The sequence below is a fragment of the Pholis gunnellus genome (assembly GCF_910591455.1).
Source record: "Pholis gunnellus genome assembly, chromosome: 12".
Lineage (NCBI taxonomy): Eukaryota > Metazoa > Chordata > Actinopteri > Perciformes > Pholidae > Pholis > Pholis gunnellus.
Genome location: NC_136539.1, coordinates 10,358,351 through 10,384,667, shown reverse-complemented (window position 1 = coordinate 10,384,667; position 26,317 = coordinate 10,358,351). Strand labels below are relative to the sequence as shown.

General features: G+C 42.2%; 3 protein-coding genes across 8 annotated transcripts; 1 reads left to right on the top strand and 2 right to left on the bottom strand.

Annotated features, from left to right (window-relative positions):
* Window positions 1-1,609: 1,609 nt before the first annotated feature.
* On the bottom strand, window positions 1,610-6,579 carry u2af1 (U2 small nuclear RNA auxiliary factor 1). Its single transcript, XM_079169576.1, has 8 exons — window positions 6,514-6,579; window positions 5,187-5,274; window positions 4,428-4,494; window positions 3,898-3,947; window positions 3,478-3,576; window positions 3,226-3,359; window positions 2,108-2,200; window positions 1,610-2,003 (listed from the first exon to the last, which is right to left on the bottom strand). The coding sequence occupies exons 1-8, from the start codon at window positions 6,555-6,557 to the stop codon at window positions 1,814-1,816; spliced, it is 765 nt and encodes a 254-aa protein (XP_079025702.1). The 5' UTR covers window positions 6,558-6,579; the 3' UTR covers window positions 1,610-1,813.
* Window positions 6,580-8,810: 2,231 nt separating this feature from the next.
* On the top strand, window positions 8,811-13,786 carry gabpa (GA binding protein transcription factor subunit alpha). 5 transcript variants are annotated; one of them, XM_079170339.1, is made up of 10 exons: window positions 8,811-8,920; window positions 10,564-10,663; window positions 10,758-10,902; window positions 11,058-11,142; window positions 11,267-11,491; window positions 11,600-11,794; window positions 11,919-11,975; window positions 12,278-12,403; window positions 12,485-12,677; window positions 13,032-13,786. In XM_079170339.1, the coding sequence occupies exons 2-10, from the start codon at window positions 10,587-10,589 to the stop codon at window positions 13,252-13,254; spliced, it is 1,326 nt and encodes a 441-aa protein (XP_079026465.1). In that variant the 5' UTR covers window positions 8,811-8,920; window positions 10,564-10,586; the 3' UTR covers window positions 13,255-13,786. The 5 variants fall into 5 exon arrangements, with proteins under 5 accessions (XP_079026465.1, XP_079026467.1, XP_079026468.1 ...); XM_079170341.1 differs by having other exon boundaries at window positions 8,835-8,850; XM_079170342.1 differs by lacking the exon at window positions 8,811-8,920 and adding an exon at window positions 9,200-9,215.
* Window positions 13,787-13,858: 72 nt separating this feature from the next.
* Window positions 13,859-26,104, bottom strand: LOC306703658 (amyloid-beta A4 protein-like). Of its 2 annotated transcripts, XM_079169690.1 has the most exons (18): window positions 25,893-26,104; window positions 22,905-23,072; window positions 22,682-22,811; window positions 22,459-22,571; window positions 21,934-22,124; window positions 21,570-21,826; window positions 21,248-21,415; window positions 19,627-19,760; window positions 19,440-19,514; window positions 18,750-18,908; window positions 18,422-18,550; window positions 18,238-18,337; window positions 17,397-17,464; window positions 16,570-16,708; window positions 16,402-16,455; window positions 16,216-16,307; window positions 15,974-16,120; window positions 13,859-15,882 (listed from the first exon to the last, which is right to left on the bottom strand). In XM_079169690.1, the coding sequence occupies exons 1-18, from the start codon at window positions 25,950-25,952 to the stop codon at window positions 15,781-15,783; spliced, it is 2,286 nt and encodes a 761-aa protein (XP_079025816.1). In that variant the 5' UTR covers window positions 25,953-26,104; the 3' UTR covers window positions 13,859-15,780. The 2 variants fall into 2 exon arrangements, with proteins under 2 accessions (XP_079025816.1, XP_079025817.1); XM_079169691.1 differs by lacking the exon at window positions 21,248-21,415.
* Window positions 26,105-26,317: the final 213 nt, after the last annotated feature.

The window sequence follows — 26,317 nt, the reverse complement described above, 5'->3', positions numbered from 1 at the left end:
TCCCAAACATGTACTTCCAGAAACAGAAGGCATGGCTCACCTGCAGGGAGATGGGACAGGTGTTACTATTAAGGATTGAGAACAAGGGGTTAACGGGAAGACCATGATCACATGTAATGCAATTACAAATGGAAACAAAAGGCAGGAAGGGGGCATTTGCATTCAGACCTGCAGAAAGGACACACTTGGCATATGACAAGATCAAGGGGTCGTGACAGTGGAGGCCGGAAGTCGCTCCCAGACCTCATTTGATTAGCAAGTCTGCACTGTGCAAATGTGTATTTCATCAGATATGAATATTTGCTGCTTTTTGTAGTCTTCTATGATGTTAAACTTAACATTTGATGGTTTCTGCCTAAATTTGAGTTATTATATATAGCTAGTTTAAATAATTTCACCTATCATTTAATTTAATTTCAATTTTTTTGACGGATTGGAAAAAATATGCACATCAATCATCCTATCATCATCATCAATCATCATAAATAATAATGTATAGGCATATATTACATATATATTGATCTGTTCGTAATGATTTTTAAATTTCATATTAATTCATAATTTCAATAGCAAGATTTCTATTTTAATGTTGCCCCAGACATATAATTTAAGTAGAAAATAGGCAGCATAAATAAAGAAGTCAATGTTACAGTCTGTGTAACTCAAACCTTTAAATTTGAACAGCATTTCATGCTAAACACTTTGCGTTAAAGAGCCTCACACTCACCTGTCTGTCAGACGAGACACCAGCGGCTGAGTTAAAAAAAAATGGCGGAGCCTGGATACGGCCACAGACCGACAGGACCAACACACATCTCAGTGTAAAACAACCTGAGCACTCAAACCTTCTTTCCTCAGTCAGTCTCGTCTGCTCGGTGTCTTGAGTCTTACTGTGGCCGGGGCTCAGGCACGCAGTGAACCAGGTGACGTGAAGAGAACAGGTGTTGTTGTTGCTCATATCCAATATGGTGTTACTTTGTAATTAAACAATAAGGTCCTTACCATTGAGGGAAATGATTGGCACATTGCCTGATAAGTAAAGAATGACTATATCTCTGTGCCATGAGGTTAATAATATTTTACAGAAGTTTTAATAATCTTTTAACAGTTTGCACTGTTTTTGTCTATCAGTGTATTTCTTTGTCTGTATTAATCACTGAAGTCATGAGGATGATCTATAATTCAGCATAAAACTCAAATGTAAAAGTAGAATAAGCACGTTCCCTTCAGGAAATCTGTGGCTGTAAAGATGATCCATGTTTGTTCAGTGCCAGGGAACAAGAAAATACAGCAGCTGTGTTTGTTCTTAATTAAGGATTTTATGCTTGAACCTCCTCTTGGTTGGTGCCATGTGTTCACAATAAATACCTGGTATTTATCTGTGCTGCTTTCTGTTTTAAGTGACTGTGAGGTTCAAATCCCAGAATGCTGTTATCTGTAACCGATGAAGTTATAAAGGTGTCAGTGAAAAACTGTCCTCTGAGCAATTAAATGAGTTGATAAAAAACTATATGTACGGTCTTTTAATAGTCAGTGTGCACATTTAGTTCAGCAGTAAGAAAATGATTTAGGCTTTGTAATATCAGGCACGAGTCATGAATCAGTCACGTTAAGTAAAAATGTGAAATTTAATGAGGTGAAAGTCATTTTCAGAAATCAAGAAAAAAACAAGATCATCAATGCTGTCACAGCGTCAAAATCAGGTACCTTTCAATTAGTCCTAGAATAGATCTGAAAGGGTACAAACTTTTTAAAAAAAGATAGACTAGGGATTGATACGGGGAGGGAAAGACAAGTAGTCATGGCTTGTGGTTCAGAATCGTCCGGAACGCTCTCTGTCTCTGGAGCGACGTCTCTCGTGGTCACGGCCACCTCCACCTCCTCCGCCGCCTCCACCTCCGCCCCCACCGCCGCCCCCTCCTCCGCCTCCTCCGACCCCTCCCCGACCCCTGTCCCTCGAGCGAGAGCGCCTCTCTCGCGATCGAGACCGGGACTTGTGGCGGCTGTGGACGTGAAGAAAGAGCGATTGTTAATCGTTATAAAAACAACTACGTATGCAGGTTCAGGTAAGTGCCTGAATGTAAAACAACAATGGAAGTGTTTGTACCCCTTCCTCCGACGCCCGTAGAGCTCTCTCCTCAGTTCACGTGAGATGGGCTTCAGATGCATGAAGTTACAGAAGCCACCACGAGTGCATTCCCTGTGGAGAGAAAGCAACGCTGATTAGTTACAGCAGAGAAGAGCAAGACAGGAAGTCACGTCTGAGGTGTAGGACTGATGATGGCGGCCACAGAGATGAGCTATACAAGGTAGATGCTGTTAACGAAAGCTTTAGGTCAGAACCTATAAATCACACATATGACAGGCGGTCCACTGCTCAATGGAGGACAACAAACGAGCTGTATACCCAAAAATAAACTTATATTAAAACAATACAAGAATTGATGCGTTATAGACAGTTATAGAACGGACCACTGTCGATCCGTACAGATCACCCCTCACGGTGTGAACCGCGGATTAATTACACAGTAATAAACACTACAAATACTATAACACGGTAAAAGGATAACCTTTAGAATTTTTGATGGTTTACTGACTTCAGAGCAGTTGAAATTATTTTTGGGACAATGGCACAAAATAAATAGTCTGGAGCCTTGTAGACCAGCCGCTATAATCAAACAACAAAGGGATCTGTATCTGCCAATATGATCATTAATAATCTGCAATTAGTATATTTAGTGAGAGAGAACACCTCTATCAGCAGGTTTTAGCTGAGTCACAGACTATTACTGTATATTCAAGAGAGGCACGTTTAGTGAAACCGCTATGTGGGTTTCTATGAAAACGTGATGGTAAGTCACAGCTGGAGATACATCATGTAAATTCAGTCTCCCGCTTGGATGCTAAGCTAATGTTAGATAATAACATTATAAGTTCAACATAAATATTAAGTATAATGCTTAAAAAAACGAAACTCCAATCAGACCGGAGGAGTCGGGGATGGCTGCCAATAGGGGCGGAAAAAACAAACAGTTACAGCATAATACTCGATATTTTATCACTACACAAACGCCAAGTATCGATCTTTTGAATATAAACTATTAATATTGCATTGGGGGTGTATAATATACAGAGTAGAACTTCCTACTTGTATTATCAAATAGTCCAACATTAATCTAAAAGAAAGAGTGTTTCATTGAGCACCTTGTTTCACGCAGCACTCACCCCATTTCATATTGGCGACAGCAGGCTTCTCTGAAGTCTGTGACGGGGGAGAGCTCAGCGTGGATGGGCTGTCCATTAAACCACCGATTATTCAGGTCTATCACAGCCTTCTCCGCGTCCTCTTCATACCGGAACTATGAAGGACCATCAAGAGACAGGGAAGAGATGAAAACCACCGGCTCTGGATCCAAGCTTAACAACATGGCATTACAGCAGAGGTAGCATATGTGGCTTTTAGACTCAGACACCCACCTTCACATACACATTTCCTACTAGGTGGTCCCCGAGGTTGTCACATACGTTCATCTCCTCCACCTCTCCGTACTTCTCCTCCATCTCAGTGAAGACCTCCTGAAAGTGAAAAGTGAAGTGTAACATGAGGCATTTGTTGCCGTGTTGAGTAAGAGTCCATTAAAGGAATAGTTTGCTTTGTGTTAGAGGGTTTGATGAGACGATTGCCACCCCTCTAATGTCTGTATGGTCAAAATGAGGCTACAGACAGAAGCTAATTAGCTTAGCTAAGAGCAAAGCCTGGAAACAGGGGTAAACATCTAGTCTGGCTCTGTCAAATGGTAACAAAATCCACCTACCAGCACCTCTAAAGCTCACTGATCATTATAATACATCTCCTCTATTTAATTCATACAAAAACACGAGACATTCAGAACATACCTCAAAAAACTCGTCATAGTGCTCCTGCATCTCCATGTCACTGATGGCACCTAGTGATGATAAGAGATAATAGGAAAATAAAACAACAACATATGGATATAGTTTATCATTTCTTAAATAAAGTATGTGTTTAACAGGGACCTCGGATTTGACTCCTTTCGGGTTACTATTTGCTTTTTTTTATAATGCCAGGGTCAATCTGGTCGTTACTATCTGTAAACTTTATCACTCCTATCACAGAAGATAAATAGGAAGGAGGAGTCCTGTCTATCTCAGTCTGGCAGCACCGTAATGCTCTAATTTATAAAAACAACGTCTCCCCCATAAATATATATTTTGGAACAATTGTTGTAAAAAATATGAAAACAAGTCCTTGCTTTTCCAGAACGGGTTTGGAAACTAGTTCCTATTGGTGAGCCGACCTTTCAACAGTGAGAGCTTTTACTAACATATTGTCTCCCTCTTACTCCTCAAGAATACTGGGCACACCTCTACTTCTCTATAGATATAGAAGGTATAGAAACACTCACAGGTCAGACCATCAGCAGACTGGGCACTGTTCTGAGGGTTCCGGTAAATGTTCAGGAGGGCAATCGTCTGAAAAAAAGAAGCAAATTATTGGGATGATTAGTTATGATTGGCAGTGGGTATCGACATGCAGTGCGTTCTTTGGTACTGAAGATAGAACAATAATAGAAAAAAACGATGTAACATAGAAATATTTCAAAGAAAATACCGTAGATTGTAAAAGTACAAAAGTCAGATTTCATACGCAACAAGAAAATATCGAAGACGCAATGGAGATATTTTTGCAATCCTACAGGTTGACGCTTGGTTAAGATATAAACAAATATAGAAAAGCACTTAAAACACACCCAGGTTGCTTCTTCTTCACTGGCATAGTGAATCAAAGAAGGGTACGACATGTGACTAGGTTGTGTGGATCACAGATACAACTAGAAAACTAAGTTAATTATATTTGTAAAGCCCAAACACTAACCCTTTAAAACCTAAAACCTTTATTATAATGGCCATATACATGTAGGTACATACATGAAATGTAACCCATCCTAAGCATTAGGAGCAGTGGGCCGCTGTGAGGCGTCCCCAAGGACTCTCTGCATGCACAGACAGTAGGTGCTGGGGATCGAACAAATAACGACCCGCTCACCCACGACCCTTTCAGGCCTAAGTCTTCCCATAATTCCGATACGAAATGAGAAAAATATTGTTTTCCCTTTATCTGTGTATTTTGGAACACTTTAGAACAAAACAATTTACGATCTTACCTGGCTGAATGTCGGCTTATTGTGTAATCTGGAGCAACGGTCGCCATGTCGACAAGCTCCAATTTTGAAATAAAAGGAGCAATTGACCCTAAAGAAGAGAGAGAACAATGGAGATGAGGTACAAATAAAGACATTCTCTAGACGTTGTTATTATTGTTGTAAAAGTGTAACCTGGCTTGCAGGGGGTAGTCTCCTTTTTGCTTGAACAAGGACTACTACGATAAATCAATTACAGAGAAAGTTGCCAATTCATTTTCTTTCAACCGAATATTTAATTAATCATTTCAGGTCTTTTGGTATTCATCACATTTTATTTATTTGAGCTGGGTTAAAACTAGAGCAAAATGTATTTTCTGTGATTTAGATTAAAAGAAACAGAGTGAACCAAATAAAAATAACCCCTTCAATCACCTCAATTAAGAATTACAATATGTTATTTACATGGCCTACGAATGTACAGTCAACATAAGCTGCTCTTGCTAAAAGCCAGAAACCGCTGAAGCAAATTTATGTGAAGCTACTCCATAGAAAATAAATGGGGGACTGATTTAATTGACCCCCAGTATGTTTGTTTTCTTTACCTCCTCAATGAGCTTTATTCTACTGCAGTGTGCTCAGCTCTTAAATAGAAAATGTACCCATTTAGTAAGAACATTAGTAAATGTTCTCAGTGTCTATAACAGCTTGTATATATGTCTGACAGTTCCAGATTGTTTTACTTGATTACGTAACATTTTGAAAAGAGTTTTACTCTGGAAGAGAGTTGTTCATGATTATAAATATATGTTTTTGTACTACCTCGGGAAAAAGGAGTAACATGTATGAATTCCTAAAAATGGGCGTAGTTCCCCCTTAATACGCTCAATAACAGCGCGAGAAGCTTAGTTAAATAATGTTACTCGTGTGTATCCCACGGAAACAAAAGGTTTCTATGGGCTTCATAAAGTGGCTAACTGTCGTTAGCTAACTCAATGGTAGATGGTGGTAAGTGTATCAGTTTAAATAGTATTTAATTTGTAGAGTGGTTCATTTTAATTCAGAAAAAGGAACCCTGTATGAGTGGGTTTTTTCAGACCATCCTAGCACTGCTCAGCCCCCAGATGTTGAGGAGCTAGCAGTCGCAGCGCGGTATTTTACAAACGTTAGCTAGCACGCTAACACTAGCGTGCTAGCACTAGCTTAGCTGTTGGTCGCGTGAGCTGGTGTAACGTTCACTGCTACAGACTGAAAACACCGCTGTACGTGGTGCTACTAGTCAAAGGGTACCTAAGCAGAAGAAGATAACACAATGGCTTAACAATACACAAAATAAACGTTAACTACTTACTTATCTTTCTCTGTCCCAAAAATGGACGCCAGGTACTCTGCCATCTTGGCTCGCCTGTGCTCAACCTGCAGCAGCAACGACAAGACATCCGTCTCCTCTCCTTCACAATAAATGTGTAATCTACAAATATGTAGTTTACTGACAATTGAGCAACCTAATGTAATCAAATGCAATGTCCCTGTAGTAAATTATATCTTCGTGAAGCTCATGTATTGCGTAATTAAAACATTATGTAGTTTTTGTTGTCACTGTCTCTGGAAGTTTGTCGATTCAACGGTGTGGGTTTTAGAGTTCATAGTTTGGTGTTTGCTAGACATTAGTTTCCTCATGTTATCATTTACGCTTAAATACAAATAGGGTTAGAGTATGTTTTAAAGTTTCATTGTATTCTAGCATGCTCACTGAACTGTTTTTATTTGGTTAATGGACACATATATATGAAATTGTACAGCTTGCCTGTTCTACATGCCCTATATCATTATAACTGTATATATATATATATTATAATAATTGTCTTTGGTACTATTCGTCTATGAAAGTGTCCGTTATCCTTAAGCTGTCGTTGGAATCAGATATAAAACATTGCTGGTTTTCAGTCTTTTATGAGAAGTTGCGGAACGTAAACTGTGAAGAAACGTATTCAGCTGCACTTTTTAATTACTTTAGAACGATACTTAAAAGTGAAGGCCTTTATTTTGAAGGCATGACACAATAACCGGATATTTGTCAATATAGGTCATTTCCGTCTTTAGCGTGACTTTCAAAACAAGAGTCGCTTTCATACTGTACATACACACGTGTAGCACCCTCTACCTCTAAACCCGCTGCTTAAAGCATGCAGTCAATTCTGAGTTACAATTTTGCATTTAAACGTGGAGATTTGAAATGGTCCGAGGTAAAGTAATTATGTATCCTACTAATATTCTTTGACTGCAGGGGGCTGTTATTAAGGAATGGAACCAAAACAAGGTCAGTGTTGTATTCAGGACCACCGAGTGTAATTGTATATAAATGCAAATTAGGTGTGCATTATCATTTTCTTATTAAAGCATGAAATATACACATGGTGCCATAGGATTCAAATTATCTTTACTAATAACAATAACTTACAATATTCATGCTTTTTACATACCACTTTATTATTGTATTCCTTTTTTTTAAATAGTGATTTACAAGGATCTACATTATGAAAGACATAAATGAGACATTTAAAAACAAAGTCATATCCTCTGTCAAATTATTAAAGCCACAAACAAGACCAATTTGGTTTAATTAAAATAAGTTTATTAGTAAACTCGACACATTTCTGCATTTCATTTGAGAAAATTCAACCAATAAGGGTTAAAAACATGACAACATGCAAACCATTTACAAAACACCATCATCATATCTACAGACATCTGTTTGTTCTTATAATATTTGACAGATTAACAGAAATGCAATAGTACAAACCTATGAGTCCATAAACGCAGGAGTCAGGATGATATTAAAGAAAACAAAGAGCTTCTTTGTGGACAGGCCATGCTTGTTTTGTCACTGAATATCACAGTATATCTGCTTATAAGTCTGCAAGAACAAAACGACCAACCAAAGTCATGTGCATCGATATAGCCATCACATAAGCCTTACTATTGCAAAACAAGGCAGGATTAAGAACTGGGCAAACCACATCTAGGACCCCATACCCAGGGGGACCAGGTACTGGATTGGTAGTACGGGTCATTAGGTGGCCCCTGCACAGTACTGAGGTGTTGTGGAGAGGAACTGTGTTCAAATTCAGTTTTAATACCTTTAATATGATAAATGTGGTCCACAAACAGGGCAAAATGTTTTGGGGAATATGTGTAGGGAGGGGCTAAATAGAGCCACACAGCTTTAACCGAGTGCCCCCTAGCGGACCAATCTTGTCCTGTTGCAAGTAATCAAAACACTTGATTTCAAACTCCTGGTCTAGTTATACAGATGAACAGCCTGAAGGAATCACGAGGAATATCAAAAACAAAAATTAAATGGAGGATACATAGCATATTAGTTACTTAGTGGAATTATTGGTGATTGTTTTGTTAAACAACTGAAGAGTGGGCTATTTAAATAAAGGAATACCATGACATTTAAATCGGATGAGGAAACATATAGGCCTAATTAATTAAATCACCCAAGTTCATATCCTGGCCATGTATACTGATAAATTATGATAACGTGAATAAAGTCCACACTTGAATAAAGACAAGTTACCTTTTGTATTTTTAGGGTAACGTTAACTGTCTCGTTAGTCTCCGCCCCTCCTCCGAGTGTGTGTAGTTGACCAAAAACTTGCATGATACGACCCGACTGTGTGTGAGTTTTGAGTGCTTATCTACCACAGTTGAACATAATCCAACATCTTCTAAGGCTGACATTTTGAGAGGTATGGATGTGTCTGAGACAGATGTGCTTGTTATAAAGAAAGTGGACTTAAACCGCGGACATATTGTGGCTCTGTTTGATGCGCTTAGAGCCTTCCCGCTATTTTGTGGCTAACTAACTAGCTAGCTAACGTTAGCTGTTGTTGATTACTTAGCTTCGTGGGAAGAGGCCGCCTACCGTCAAGCTAGTCATTTATACACACTCACGGAGCACCAGCCAACTTCCGTTAACGCTAAGCTAACACTGCTACCACATCTACTCGTGTGGCTTCCTCGCAATCTGGAAAACACCGTCAGGTTTGATGATAAACTCCGTTAACGCGTTAGCAGTTCTGTGTTAGCTGGCTGCTAACAGTAGTAAAGTGGACAGACTGCTCTCCGACCAGCCTCAAACACACAGTGCGTATACACCCAGACACGATTAAAACTGTCTGTCAGTCCACACTTCTCGGAATAGTCTCAGTTTGTGTTTAACTGAGCGTTGGCCCCGTGAATTCAGTCGCTCTGAGCGATTAGTTTTCCACGGAAGCTCGTGTCGTATTTGTCGCGGCTGCTCTCGGAAGTCTTGTACGCTGTAAACCTTTAGCCAGGATTTCCGGCTCCTTTCCATTTGCCCTATGCTGTTTTGTTTCCGTTTATTCTATTTCCGTTTTAAAAGTTTTCTTCGCGCAGAGTTAAAGTTTGATTTAGCGAATATTTGTTTAAGTCACGAAGCGCGATGCGTTTCTTGGATATTTAACCGTTGATCGACAGTTGGTTGATGGGCTGCCTCGCGCCGCGGTGCATTCGTTTGCAAAATAGTAGCTAACTTGGTTCAGTGTAGACCAGATTCAGTGTACCGACATGTGTATCCCGCTGTATATATTTAACTTTTATTTTCTTCTACAACATGTGTTTATGATGTATAAATATGTTTGCTCACTTATTTAAGGTTACTTTGGCCTACCAGTTGGCCTTAACGTGCCAAAGCCTCGCCCTCGAGTTGGCTAACGTTAGCACTAGGATCAGTCAGAGAACTGTTCCAGGCGGTCAGTGAGGAGTCGAGGCTGAAAGGCCTTTAGAGTAGAAACCCCCAAATTGCAGTTCCACATATACGTCATCGATCCTCACGTTTACACACGGAAGCTGAAATATTCTCTTATTATTGTGACATGCATGTTTCACAACTTTTTGGATGCCTTTTTAAGTAGTTTGTGCTACTAAACTTTACACTTACAGAAAAATAAAGGGGAAATCACCAGAAGTTACTTTCCTGCTGTGACATTATTGTGTTAAGGGAAATATTTTTAATGTTCAATTATAATCTTTATGGCATTATAAAAAGAACAACCACCATTTATGCCATTTCAAACTCATTTCATGGTCTTCTATTATTATATTGAATACTTTGGGGGTTGTTGACATCTGATGAAGTCACCGTGTGTGTGTGTGTGTGTGTGTATATATGTATAAAACGGTACATATAGTATGTATAGTATGCTGAGTAGAATTTAGTTAAGGGGGTTGACACAGTGGCACGACCACCCCTACAATTAAATAGCTCTACAATTTAGGGCCTCAGCTAACATGTATTAGTTAGTCATTGTCAGTTAATCAGTGTTTTACAAAATATATATATTAAATACCTTTCATTACTTTCCTACAGTTTGGCTCTCTGCATAAGACAGAATGTCTAAAGGTGAACCAGAAGAGATGATAGAGATCGAGATCGATGAACAGGAGAAGCAGGCATGTCTGGAGGAAGGGTAAGCTAGATAATGGTGATTTAACTTGTATACTCTTGCACTTGTAATAAATACACATGTACAGTTATTTCACCCTCTCTTCTTTTACATATAGTGTCGAGGAGCAGACCATCACTGCATCGGACTTGATTCAACAAGATATCGACATCAATGAGCCCGTTGGCAATTTAAAGAAGCTGTTGGAGCCCCGGATCCAAATGTCACTGGATGCATATGAGATCTGCTTACAGGACATTCAGGTAACAATGTGTACATAATTAAAGCATGTCAAGATTTCTTTATGATTTCATAATTACAGGTGCGTAATGCAAGTCTGATTGTAAAGCCAAGTGTGGAGTTGCCTCTCTGTTCAGCTCTGATTCAACAATCTGTCGTATTCCTCCTTCATTCCTAGCTTCACCCCGACCACAGCCTCTTCGACCAGGGAGTAAAGACGGATGGCACAGTGCAGCTCAGCCTGCAGATAATAACCAAGCCAGGTACTGAGAAGATGCTTCAAAGATCAGTAAATCTATAAATAGCTTTATGTTGGTTTAATTGGCACTTACACCACATCAACCTCACCTACTTGTTTGTGTGTTGTTGTTTTTTTCCCTCATCCAGGTGAGGAGAAGTTGAACATTTTGGAGATCGTGAAGCCGGTGGAAACGGTCGAGGTGGTGATTGATCCAGATGCAGCGGGAGAGGAGGGCACTCTGATGGAGGAGGGTCATCTCATTTCCGTGGATCGGTCTGGCCTGTCTGACGAGACGTCGGAGCAGGTTACACGCTGGGCCGCAGCACTTGAAGGCTACCGCAAAGAGCAGGTTCGCCTGGGCATACCATATGGTGAGGACAACTTAAGATGAGATGCATCTCTGTCGGAAACCAATCCTTAATGTGGTAACAAGTAAATGTGATTGTGCATGATGTTTTTCTCTCTCTCTCTCTCCTCAGATCCTGTGCTCTGGTCAGCTGACCAGGTGATCCACTGGGCTGTGTGGGTCATGAAAGAGTTTAACATCGACGAGATGGAAATAGGCAGCATTCACATCCCGGGTCGTGATCTGTGCTTATTCAGCCAGGAAGAGTTCCTTCATAAAGTGCCCAACGGAGAGATTCTTTGGAGTCACCTGGAGCTCCTGCGCAAATGTAAGTCACAGAGTTATTTAGGTGTTACAGAGGTGAAATGAAGGCCTAAGTTGCATCTTGTGTGTACCTGGGGAAAGTCCTTATGGCCTAATGAATGTGTCCTAACACTTTGTATTTATTTCAGATGTGTTGGCGAGCCAGGACCAGTCTGGAGGGGACGCTACTGTCACCATTGATCAACGTAAGTAAAAAATCTGCCAAAGGCTCTCCATGAAACGTGAAAATGCCTCTGTAGACACTGTCAGCTCAGAACTAGGTTTGGCCAGTCAGGAGCTGCTCAAGTTATCTGATCTGATGAGACACAACACAGAGAACTCGTGTACTTGCCTACAGGCCAGCGATGACATTAAGAACAAAGCTAGTACATTTAAAGGCAGAAATCGTCCATTTACTTACAAATGGAATGGCTCTATTTACAGCATATCAGTTGTTCTGGTCGTTGATATTCTGTTCATCTTTAACCTTTTCTGTCTGCGTCTCCAGCTGTGCAGATAATCCCTGCTCAGGTGAGCACACCCACTACCATTAAGGTGCTGAAGCAGAGCCGTGGCCCCAGAACTCCCCGGATCTCTGGAGGAGAGGAGCGCAGCTCACCTGGTAACCGCACAGGTAAAACTCACTCGGCAACTCATTAGACAAGCATTTCATTGTTTAAGCCATGTGTTAAATGCGGCGTTTCTCTGGTGCCAGGCAACAACGGCCAGATCCAGCTTTGGCAGTTCCTGCTGGAGCTGCTGACAGACAAGGATGCGAGAGACTGCATCTCTTGGGTGGGCGAGGAGGGCGAGTTCAAACTCAACCAGCCGGAGCTTGTGGCGCAGAAATGGGGCCAGCGCAAGAACAAGCCTACTATGAACTATGAGAAACTCAGCAGAGCCCTCAGGTTTGTTTGTTTTCTTTTTAAAGATGTGCTCCAGTGGCTTAGTGTTGCTCAATGGTCACATGACAACAACAAAGCTCCCCCAGAAGAAGACATTATACATATATGTATAATCTGTAGCCCTGTTCACAGAGAGATTCTGCAATACTGCCATAAAGAAGAGCCGCAATTATGCCGGCTTTGCTTTTTCACACTGAACCAAACAGCGGTGGCATAATGTCGCCCTAGAGCGTGATTACAGATAACACGCCAGCATCACAGAAGCTGAACGTCTCTTTGTTTCACTTAACAAAATACCGTAGGATGTTATTTTGGGCTTTATGCAGTGAGATTCTGACTTCCATGTTCTCATTTTAGGTATTACTACGACGGGGACATGATCAGCAAGGTGCAGGGCAAGCGCTTCGTCTACAAGTTTGTGTGCGACCTGAGAACTCTGATCGGCTACAGCGCACACGAGCTCAACAACCTGGTGACCGACTGCGAGCAGAAGAAACTGGCTCGCATGCAGATGCACGGCATCGGACAGCCCATCACGACGGTGACGCTGGCCACCACCACGCTAGAAAAAGACAGTTAGAGGAGGCCGCGTTAAAGCGCCCTCCAGCCGCCAAAGTGTGCTCTCCACCGCTGACTGGAAATTAAATCAACTTTCTTCTTCTTTCTTTTGACACAACTGTGTCCAGCAGGCACAGAAACGCAAGGCTGATCCCTGATCAGCGTGGACTATCAACTTTATCATTGTCTTTACTGTTTGAAGTTTGACTGAGGCGGGTGAAAAGGTGTTTTTTTTTTTTGTATCTTTTCCTTAACTCTAACCAAGAGAAGTGTGCTCAGAATGAGGCGGCCGAATGTGAGATATGTTGTGTGCGTCTGACTGAATGCTTGAATGCATGACTGAGTTATGCGCTTTGTGTAATGCGTTCATTGTCTCTAGTTTAGGATCATTTCCACTGTATATACCGGTATTTCATGTTTTTGATAGTCACCAGGACAAGTGTATTTTCATACTTTCCATTAATAGACCTGTTTTGTATTTTATTTAGTGTTTGTTCCCTGAATTGTTGGACCCTTTTTTGTCCACTAGAGGGAATAAAGTGGCAAGCATTTTTTCTAAACGTCTGAGATTCTTTTCATCTCGAGTATTTATAATCCTGTATAAATGATTCAAAGTGACGAACAAGACACATGTACATTCAAAACTTTATTCATGGTATACTGAGTGTAGAAAGCTTTGTCTCACTCTAAGCAAATGGTTCATTTAACTACACACCAAGGGAGGTCACTGAATCAATGAGAGGGAGGGGGGCACAATTTTTCTTTTTTTAATTAAACACGAGCATCCAAAGACGCCCAGAGTGAGCATCGATACAAAGTTTAAACATTCACCTGATTAGGAGCTTCAGTTAGTGTCTGTACACGTGTGGCTATAATGTGCAGAGAGGCGATCTGTTTTGTTTCTGTGGTATAAAAGTACAATATGCATATCACATTCATGTTTACTGGAGGTGGCGATGATAACTAAATGACTCTATGCTGATGCAAGTTGTCCCGGTGTTGATGGTAATTCTTCACCTCTTGAGGACTCTTAAGAGTCTTGACAACAAATAATATACACCACAGGACAAACAGAATCTACATGTATATGCAGGAAATGTAGAAAAATAGAATGTGTATGAGATTTGATGAAGGAATGTGTGTGAAGAGGAGAAAAGGTTATTTATTTCTGTAGGCCCAACAAGTCCCGTCATTTTAAGCGAACACTGCGCTGTACAATATTGCCGACACAGCCAGAAAGGAAGGATAAACGGGACAAATGGGGGCTTAGAAAGAGACTGAAGAAGAGATGAACAAGATGAAAAGACGGGTGGATTTCCCAAATGAAAGTGGGCCATTGAGAGCTGGATCTCCCATCTTTCAAATATTTACAATCAAGAGAGTGGAATGATGCACACTCAGAAACCGTTCTAAAGTTTGACCTCCTCGTTCTAATAAAAACCCAAATGTGCAGCGACAGCGTGAATCGGCATCAGGGACTTAACAGCGATAATATTTGGTGAACAGACTTCCAAAATGAAAAGAGTGCATAGAACGCAAACAGTAACAAAATAGTCTTCCTTTCGGATACTATTACACTTCATATATTACATATAGAGCATTTGGCCCATGCAGCTAACAACAGTGGAGCATGGGGATGAGAGCAACAAGCCAGGATCCAGTTAAAGCAAGTCTGTGTGACGACAAAGCAGACCGGGTTCTGAATACTTCTCTTCTTCATATCACAAGATCACAAAGACTAGAAATGTACAATCTTGCTAAAATACCTAGTAAGAGGAATGCTCCATTGGACCTCAACATACAGTATCCATCATCAATATTGCCATGCACTACATATACTTACAGCTAATCTCTGTCTTAATATATTACACATACAAATACAAAATAAATCAGAAAACAAAAACATTCAATATATTTTTTTTTTTAAACTTTTACATATTTTGATTATGTATAATTTTTCTGCGTATTTTTCTCCTTTTTTGTAAAACAAACCTGAAACAGTTGGGCTCTAATTGTGCGGAGCGGCTCTCTGAGAACCTCTACACCCATCGCCAGCTTTAATAGCAGTTATGTCATCAAACACGGCACAGCTGTCATTGGAGTGTGTGTGTGTGTGTGGGGTTGGGGTGGGGGGGCCTTCATATAAATCATTAACTGGGCCTTTCAGTACAAACATGACGTTTTTGTTGCGATTGGCTGAAATGTGCAGGTGAAACATGGTACCCTTGTCGTATCAATTGTGGGTTAATATAAACTCAAGTGTGGCTCTTTACAATCGAGGGATCAGGGATCAAGAAGGCTTTGTTCCATTTAATTTACCTTTGGCACAAACCCCTGACTGAGACAAATAACTGATATAAACATGTCACTTATCTTTTTGTCAAAAAAGGATAAAAATCTGCCTTCGCAGCGCTCTTCACACCTTTCCTTTGCCTTTAAACGAGGAGTAAGTGTGCAGGGGCTGAGGGCAAAGGGACCAGAATGGAGCAGACCCTACGAGAGAGTGTTGGGGGGTGCGTGTCTGGAGAAAGTGTTGATGAGCGGTTCTTTAGTTCTGCATCTGCTCGAAGAATTTGTAGGTGGGATTCTCGTAGCCGTTCTGCTGCATCTTGGCCAGATGACGCTCCTCTGGCGTCACTGCTGCATCCACCTACCAAAGAAGAAGAGGGTGAGGGAAACGATTTTAAGACACTTTGCTGCATTTCACACATGTAACCTATTCCCGAAAGGCCTTTCTTTACCTCAATTACACCGTGATGAATAGACGTATATTGCTTCTTCCTCAGCATCACCAAAGTAATGACAATGATGGTTGCAATGACAACCCCACCAACCATCAGTCCAATAATGGCCCCTTTATTGGACCCCACATCCTCAGCGAAAAACACCTGCCATCGAGAACAAAAAACAAACTGTTAATGTGCACAAAGCAAAGACAGCACTGCAGGACACAGAAATAAATGATATTAATGTGTTTTCGTACCAGTTTTTGATGGTAAACTTCATAACCAGCACTTTGCCGCTCTTCAGTCTCCATCCGCACTTCTGGCATCTCCTCTGGCTTCAGCGCAGATACTGAAACACACACACACACACACAAAGTATGTAATAAAAACGTGTGTATATTATGTGCTTATAGTTGAAGAAGTACACACAGACTCACACTCACCAGGACGCGTGGGGAGTCCTCTGTCTGGAAGTGGACGAGCATCAACAAGCTCAACTGTAGAGAAATTCACACAATTAAGACTTTTTTTTTTTTAAAGGGGATAAAATGTCAAATTGCAAAGTCAAGTTGACATCCACATGCATTTTATGATGTTATTGTGTGTGTTACCGTGGTTCTCTGTGTTGGGCTGGTTGAAGCTCTCGGGGTGGATGAAACCCAGTCTGTCCAGATCAGGGTCCAGAGGAGCAGAGCTGTAGGCCTGATCGGGCATCAGAGCGTCGTTACCGTAACTCACCCTGCCGTCCACCTGCAAACACAGAGCAACAGTAATATGGACATATAAGGCGTGAGACTCTCAGGGAGGCCTTCTTTGATAGTGCCATCTAATCCAGATTATCTGCTAAAAGGTGGAAAGTCTGACATTGGCCACAGGTGTGTGTGTGTGTGTGTGTGTGTGTCTGTCTCTTGTCTGTCCGTCCACGGCATATCTTGCATACTACTGGACCCATCAGCCAACACTATTTGTGCTCAGTTATGACTGTATGCTCAAGGAACTTTTGTGGTTGCAGCGATTCCCAATTTTAGAAAAATGAGGGATCAACAACCGCTTTCTCCTGCAATGCTAGGATAGACACACCTAATCTATTGCAGGCCAATAGATTAGGTTTGTGGCTCAAAAAACGGCCATCCATAGAAAGGTTTGGTCTCATATCTGCAGACTAATGTCATACCCGATACATTATGATCCTCCAAAGTTAGCACGAGATGAGATTAATAAATCCACCATCTTGACTGACAGGGAGCCAGGAGGGACAATTGAGTGAGATTTAACTCTTCTTGTTTGGGAGGGGAGAGGGAGACACACCTGGCGGAGATCTGCACTCTACCGAGTGCACTCTTCTGGTTTCATTGTAGGGGTGACTCTATTTAGAGAGCCAGTGCGGTCCATTGGGGACAAACTCCATGCATAGGTTAGTGAGTGCAACTCGACTCACCCGCCCATCGCTCTGCAGTGAAGAGACTTGCTGAGACAGCTCCGACTGAACTCTCTGCATTATAACAGCTAGCAAGAAAAAAAAGGAGAAAGAGAGTGTGAGAGAGGAAGATGCAGCATGATGATGGATGGGACGGAGAAACGCTGCGTCCGGTGTCCTGATCACTGAAGAGCAAACTAACAGAGATGCTGTGCTATCAGCACGCCATCCATCACTTGACTCATGCTGTTAAACTGCTTTTCATCCCCAGTCAGCACTACAAGAGGTTGCGAGGGGCTGCTTCATTGAGTGTGTGTGTAAAGTATATTTAGGTTGGTTTAATTAGACGGTATTCCAATACGAGCGCATCTCTCTTTAAAATGAACAAATCACAACATGACAAATGTAAAAGACACGTTTAGCATACTAACAAGGGATGCTACCCAACATTGTTAGCATTATTTTTTTGTCCACTGATTATTTTCCTGATTCGGTCTATAAATTGTCAGAAAACGTTGAAAGATGTCACGATTACACTTTCTCACAAAATCTTGAAATGTCTGAACAACGTTCTTAAACCTGTATTTAGAAATTCAGTTAATATGAAATGCTGAAACTGGTGAATCTTTGAACATTTGATCCATAAACCACATTGCTGTAGATACAATTTATGTTGATCGACTAATCAACTTTAATTGTTTCAACTCTATATAATACTAAGATTAACTTGTGGTGATCTCTTTTTATTTTATGATATTGTAATGTTTAACAACAATGTTTAACAGCGTCGTCATACCCTGACTCACACTGCAGATGTGTGAAAAGCAGTCATTCATACAGTTAAGAAGTCTAAAACACTTACAGACTTGGTTTTGGATCTCGTTCGCCACGCTGGGCACTTTGTAGAGCAGATCGACGGACTGATTCATCCTCTCGTCGATCACACGTAGGTGGGTCAACACCTAAAGGAAGCGAAGAAGTTACATTAAAGGTTTGAAAGAGCTAAACGTTTTTTTTTTGGACTGTAAGTAAGCGAGGTAGAGCACCTGAGGTCGGATCTGTGCAGCCTTCTTGGGATCAACTGTGCGGACGTGTTCGTAGTGTTTCAGCGTGTGCTGCCTGTCCTTCTGCTCTGCACGGACGTACTTCTTCAGCAGGCTCAACACCTGGCGAGCCTGGAGGTGGCAGCGTTGTATTGTGTTAGTGACATCATCAAAACATATATGGTGTGCTGTATATATTCTAAATACACTTCATTATATTTCCTGCCAGCTATGACTACAGAATAATGACACATATGGGAAATTTCCTGAGACAGCTATTGTTGGATTGTGGACATTGTGGACATGGGTGTGTGCGAGTGTGTGTGTGTACCCGTGGAGGATTGGCCTGAAGGGAACTGATGTAAGTTTCTAGAGACAGGCGTCGGCGGCTGTTGAGCAGAGCTTCCACCCGGGCCATGTGGGTTTCCACCAGCTGCTGCCTCTCTCCTGCTGCCTCCCGCTCCAGAGCCTCCACCTTCTCCTGGAAGTGCTGCAAATACAGTACATCTTACAGTAACAATAATAATTGACATCCAATTATAAATAGCTAAAGTTACACAGAACATAAGAACACTGTGCTGCACCTAGTAAAGTGTTCAAATACATATGTACTATGAAGGATGGTGGAGGACGCAATCATGAAAACAATGGAATCTATAGTGTTAGCAATGTTGGCTCTATTGAACTATTCACATTGTTACGACTTATCCTCTCCTCAACGCTGTGCACTGTGTCGCTTTTTCTGACAGAAGGACTGTCGGTAAGAGGAAAATCTGACGATAATGTTTTCTATGGCTATGATAAATCAGGTGGTTTTGCCGATTGTTTAAAGAAAACATGCTTTTCAATTCCGCTGGTGGGTTTTGGGGTTCAGAGGGTTAATAGTTCTATTCAAGTCAAATATAGGTGACTTTTCATTCATTTTGGCCTAGATAAGGGAACTAATGTTTTTTCACAACAATCACCTTTGACATTAACGAATGATACTGAAATACAGAAGAAGTTGTGATGCGTTTCCTACCTGGATGACAGCTTTCTTGTCAGCGCGAGGAAGGTTCTTGGCCTGCCTCTCAGCCTCCTCCCACTCCCTCATCACCTGGACATGAAGCGGGTCACACCAGGGACGAAAGCATTACAGACGGACACACATTTGGACACCTTAACAGGGCAATATCCCAGACAGAAATGTTTAGGACGCACAAGCATACCTGGGACATCTTTTCACGGTGTTTGGCCTCCAGGCTTTCCTTGGCCTTCTGGAAGTCAGAGTGTTCGCTGTCGTCCCCGGGAGATTCGAGGTACCGATCCACGGCGTCTGGAGGACTGGGGGCCATGGTGGGCACTGGAGGAGGACAAAGAGTCCGGAATCAAACAGAGGGCAGCGAAGAAAACACCCAGAGGATAAAAAGAAAACAAGTAAAGAGGAAAAACACTGATCCCAGTGCGTCCGAAACACACAATGCAGTCTATAGAGGCAGCGTCACACAGGGTTTCAGTATTTCAGACACATGAAATTCAAGTGTGTTAAAAAACATACAATATGTGTTAGCTACATTCAGACTGTTTTAGAAGACACACCGGTTATCAGGGGACAAAGGGTGATTAGTTTCACAGCACAAGTGCGTTTGTCTATATGTAATGTGGGAGCCTGGAGATAAGATTAAAAGTGCCGAGTCAGGATCAGGGCAGGCGTTGCACCACTGAGGAGTATGGGTGGAAACAGCAAATCAACCCATTAACCTTTAACAACACCCTCCCCCACTCACACACTCACTGTGACGGTTAACACACTGCAACACTCAGCTGGTTAAGACATATTTATGACATCCTTAGAGACCCACAGCTGCCCGGTCAGACTACTACGGAGCCGCAGCAGCAGACCGTCCCGCTGCAAGGCATGCAAACACACGTGTGCAGAAACGCATGCAGACGCACGCCGACATTCAACGGTCGGTATTATTTACGTTGCATCGTCCACATGCTGGAAGAAGTATCAGTTAGTGTCAAAACGATGAAATGAGGAATTAAAATGGTTTAGAAGTAAATGACTACGAGGGTGTCATGGCTGTTTTCCAAAAGGGACACTCACTGGATCAGCTGGCCTTTCCATTTTCTTCTTTTTATCTTTCTTTCACCACAATGTTCAAATATCATCAGTTACCTTTCATGTCAAATGGCTGGTCTCTAAGCTTCTTCAAGGATACGGCTAACAACATTCTATATTTACTGTCAACAAATCCCATGAATGCAATCAATTGTTGATATGACTAACAGGTATCTGTGTAGTCCAAGCCTGATGTAGTTCATTCCTCTGTGGCATAGTCCTCCATTGTTGTACAAAAACTATTAAATCACATCACATCCCACATTCATCGTACTGGTTGCTGTAAATACTGACTACAGACCAGAATATGTACTAGTCCGTGGCTGAAAATGGTCCCCCAACAGATGCTATATTTACTCCTGTTTGTATAATATTAGCCCACAACTACACCATCCAGATGTTTAAGTACATCACGAACACTTTATAACAATACGACTATATCCCTGTGACACATGTTTAAAGATCTATTTCTTCTAGAGGAAGGAATGGGCTTTATGCTGAAAGTCACAAAAAGGGCAGAGTTTGGAAATTTTGAGGGACAGACTGATGCTTTGTTGGTTTTCCACCTGTCAGTACTCCGAGTGGTTAAGAGCCATCAGACACTCAGGAAAGGGAGATGAAGAGAGAGAGTGAGTGAGACGGAGAGACAATCTGCAGCAGCCTGAGGACAGGAATCAGGCTCGTGGACACATCGTGGTTTAGGCGGCTCCGGTCCTGGGACTTACACGAGCTGCTGCAGACAGCTAGGCAGTACTCCTCCGAGTCAAAGTTATTCCTGTTGCCCCCACAGCCCCCAAACAAGAAGGGAACACAGCGGCCCTTCTCAGGCAGGAAGTACCAACGCTCCAGCATGGCGTGACAGGGGCCCGACTCAGCACGAGCCCAACAAACGTCTGAGATATGTACACACAGGCAAATTAAAGATCAAATAAAAATGAATGCAAAATGGGGAGCTTGTTACGGAAATCAACAAAACAACACACGATGAAAAACAACAAATGGATGAATACATGTAAACAAAGGGTGCGTATGCGCTCGATTTCTCACCTCGAACCACTTCCTCAACTGATTCGGTGGTGGTGGTGGTGGTGGTTGTCATTGCGATGTTAGCATTGCGCTCATCGCTATCACGTTCATCGGTCACGTCGTCGTCTTCCTCCTCCTCCTCATCGTCGTCGTCTTCATCATTGTCGCCATCTCCGTTCTCATCCCTTTCAAAAGTCTCTGTGTCGTCGTCGTCGTCCTCCTCCTCCTCTTCTTCGTCCTCAGTGATGGCTGCCTCTGTGTCGGTCGGGTGTGACATGCTGCCGGGAGAGCAATGTTACATATATATTATATATATATATTATATATTTAATATCATTCAGCGATGTGTCCTTCAAGCTGGATGAATGCGTGCGAGGGATGGTACCTGTTATCAGAGTATTCGGCCTCAGCTCCGCCCCACCAGACGTCTGACTCCTCCCCTTCCAGCTCCCCGCTGTCCGCCTCTCGCTCCGCCTCCGCCGGGCAGCAGACAAACTCCACCCCTCGGAAACGGTCGATACCACATGGCAACAGCATCCCGTAATCGTGGAGGTTCATGGAGCGGTCTCCACAGGACTAAATTTAATAAACAGGCGATAATCATGACTTCCTACAGCACTATAAGAAAACAAAATGAAACCACACAGCATTCAATAATGTCATACGGCTATGATCATAGGGATATGAGAGCTTATTGTGGTAAACCGTGGTGACTGGAGATAAAGAGCCCCACACTCATAATTCAGCTCTGATGCACAGATTATTATAATAGGAGGTAGGTTAAAAAATAACAGAAGACCAGATAGAAAAGGAATAAGTCAGAAGAAAAAGCCACTAGCAGACGTAATGATTGAGGCGAGATAACAATAAGAAGTGCATGGAGTAGCATTGAATGTTGTGATTGTCTCACCTCTTTGGCGACAGTGTGCCAGTGCAGATGGCTCTCACACTGGTCCATTCGCTCCTTGTGCAGGAACTTGCACTTGTCAGGCACGAGCAGGGCATCGCTCACAAACTCCCCAACTGCAACATGAACATTCATTTGCTCAGTACAGGTAGTTTGTATATCCATTCTCAACCATACACAAAAACATGCTTGTTAACATAGAACTGCATCAGTACAAAACGATTACCCAGGCAGCGGTATGGCACCACAATGTGTGTGTGACTGCGGCACTGCTTGCGGCCTTTCTTGCACCAGTTCTGGATGCTGACGGGCTGGTTGGCCTCCACAACATTTGTAATCTGCAACTCTGGGTACACCTGGAGAGAAGGGAGAGATGTTGATGTTCTTTCTACAGACATTAGCTCTCACACTCTCACTCTCACTCTCACACTCTCAGTCAGTTTAATTACCTCTTGGCAGTACTGCAGGATGCCCTCCTTGGTGCCGATGCAGCTCTTCGTGCTCGAGAGGTCGGACTCCCATTTGCCACTCTGCACATTGATGTGCATGTTGAGCTTCCCGCAGAACATGGCCACCTGGGGCTCAGTTAGCAAACCCACAGAGTCATCAGCAGGCACCTGGACAGACAAGAGGGAACACAATGAAGATTGATGGTACCAGACTGGCTAAAGTATAACTTACACTTGAACATCTCCTCCAGCGTATGTATACTTAGCCCCACTCATGTTGTTCTATTGCCTTTCACATACAATCCGGCGCATACATCTGTCTCTCTATGCAATACTGGGATCATAACGATAAAGGCCTCTTTAAAGTACCTGATAATATAGATAGATAGATAGATAGATAGATAGATAGAGGAATGTGCTACTGGTTTAAGCCCAAGCAAGGAAAGACACTCTGATTCATCCCATTGAGCCCATAAGCCGGTGAGCTAAGCATTACAGCCGCAGGGCAGCACGCGTGCCCTTTGTTAGCCAGTCTTATGGGGTTTTAATCATTTCCTATATTAAAGAATGTTCAATGAGCGTTCTTTAATATAGAGAAACTTACTGAAGCTCACTGGCTATCAAAATCAAAATACGAGTGGAAAAACAACCTCTTCTTTTAACTGAACCGACTTTGGTCTTCTATTTTTCCAGTAGGACACATAGCCGTCTGCATTTATTGTTTTCCACTCGTTTTTGTTAGCGTAGACAATTGGAGGATGTTTCCAATTCTGGGCCTTGAATTTTTCTGGCAGAAATCCAATAGGCTGACGCTGCAAGCTGACATTACTCCAGCCACCAAGACATCTGCGAACAATCTTTAAATGACTAATTCTGGCTTCATGCTATGTTTGCTTGTGAAGATCTGCATTGCTGCGAGTTAGGATTATCACCTCATCAGCACATTGCATAACGTCATCCATCATTTATCTAGTTGCGCAATTTCCTTTGTTTAATTGAGCGCCTTGCATCATACGTCACTGCAGTCCTGCTCATAACGTTGGAATAAAAAAAAACTTGAAATAGGAAAATACAAACTAGAGCAATAAGCAGTTGGTGCATATATCAGTGGATACCTGAACACAGAAAGTGTGTTACAGGATTCATTATGAAACAAAATAGTGTTAAGCTAGTGTTAAGTCTGAGTACATCAGTCAATGGGCAATAGTTCACCCCACTTATCATGGCTTATATGGTTAATTATATGGCTAATGCAATTCAAATCCTGTTTGTTGAAAACACAAGACACAGATATATCAAGCCATGTGCTAAGCTACCAGTAAAATGCTCCTAAGCTTGTTAGTATCCTATTACACAGAGACAACCAGTCAAACCTGGTCTTACACGGAGCTCAAAAACACTGTGATTGTGGAGGAGTGTTGCAGCAGGCCATGCCACATCTTATCACATCTAGGTATTGTGCTGCAGGGCCTGTGTGACACTTTCAATCGTGACTCAGCCTGCAGCTTAACACACATGAAATGCATTGCCACCCAAAGGGCAGGTTTAACTACATTACATGGATAGGCTATAAATCTAATCTCACCAGACATATATCACCCTGTGAAAAAAAGCGATAAAATAACAGAACAATAGTACAGCAAAGATATAAACTATGACCAGTATTGTGACAAAATAGCAAAGAAAAATACAGCAGAACGTGATTTCTTTCATGCACCTTATCCAGAGCAGCAACAGAGCAGCTATAGTATCTCAGGACGATCACAGGTACGACAATGTGGTGGTATTAATTGATGAAAGGTCTTAAATGCTGCCTTCGTCAAAAAAGTGTAAATAATTCTGCACAGGGACATTTTCTCTGCAGCACGCAGGGATAAGTTTTGGGTGGGAAAAACTACTGTCTCCCTAACTTGCTTGCTCTCCTAAATGTAGCATGGTGATGAAAAAACCACTGTATGCATCTACTGATTTGCATTAAGCATTGTAGTGTTCATCCTATATCCAGCTGATCCTAAGCTCTGTCTGACTCCCTCGTCCTGCACAGCACCAGAAGCGAGCTGCAGGCGCCATCTTGCTTGTGTCAAACTAAAAAAAAGGCTGCATTCTTTTTCCTTTCTCCTCAGCAATATCACCAATCTGCAACGCTGCTGGACTAGTCCAGGTGGTCCAGGTCGACGCAGTAGCACTGCTAATTAGCATAGCTAAAAACCTCAGGGGGTTTAACTTATAACCATCTGGGCTTAACGTGCAGTCAGGTATAGCTGGTGTATGGACGTGCCTATTTGAAACCGTTAAGATGTTAAAGAGGACCAACCATAGACTGTATATAAGAAGGCAAACTGACTGCATACGACGTTGTGTGTCTTATTCTGGAAGAAGCTAACATTAGCACTAGTTAGCTGTCTACACCCTAGCCACTGTATTAGCTAGGTGAATTAACCTAGCTATCTAGCTAACGTTAGCGATAAATAGATAACAGCTAACCCTGCAACAAGTCGTATTGTAATAAACATCAAACAAATTATCCCCTTAACTAATCAAAACATGTCCAACACGGCAGGGCCAAGCTGTCAATCACTGACATCTAACGGCAGGCCTTGGGAGCATCGCTGATAATATTAGGTTTGATGATTATACGCAGTGAATCTGTGTGACAACCCTTTAATATTGGTGGACACGTAGAACAATATGTTCACAACTGTCAAGGGAAAACCAACTAAAACGTTACTGGATCAAACAAAGAGTGGGCCTCAGCAAAGCCCAGTAATCACGTTATCTTTGGTAGCAGCACGGCAGATAATAACCATTAACGCTGCGCAGCCTTCGTGTCATAAGTAGACGGCTTTAACCGTTATTTTATAACGTCTTTAAATCAGATTAGACACGACGGTCGGCGCTGTGGTCGGTTTGATGGCCGCTGTGGCTCCAGGGCCGCAGACGGCTCACCGACTCCCACGGCTATGATTCCTCCGCTGGTACGTTACTCACCTCGGATGAAAGCGTCAAGGTCGCCACCAGTAACAGCAGAAACGCCGTGAGCTCTCCCATGCCGTCCTCCCAGTATCCCACACCCCCGTTATGTTCACGGTTGTTCCGTTAGAAATATAAAAGTGTCAACGCAGGTGGTAGTGTGTGTGTGTCGACAGCAGCGGCGGCTGAAGTGTTCCCGGTGATCCCTCTCTGTTTAGCTCCCGATGGTGACTGTGCTGATCCCTGGATGTGTGTTTGGATTGAGGTGGGGCGGGGGAGTCTGAGTCTGAGTCTCTGTGTGTGTGTGTGCGCGCGCTTTCATGCCAAGGTAATCGCATATTGAACCCAGAGCCTCTACCCATTTTATTTGATAATATTATATATACCGTATCCAATAAAATGAAACATTGAATAAAATAATATTGAATAATACCAATGAGTTA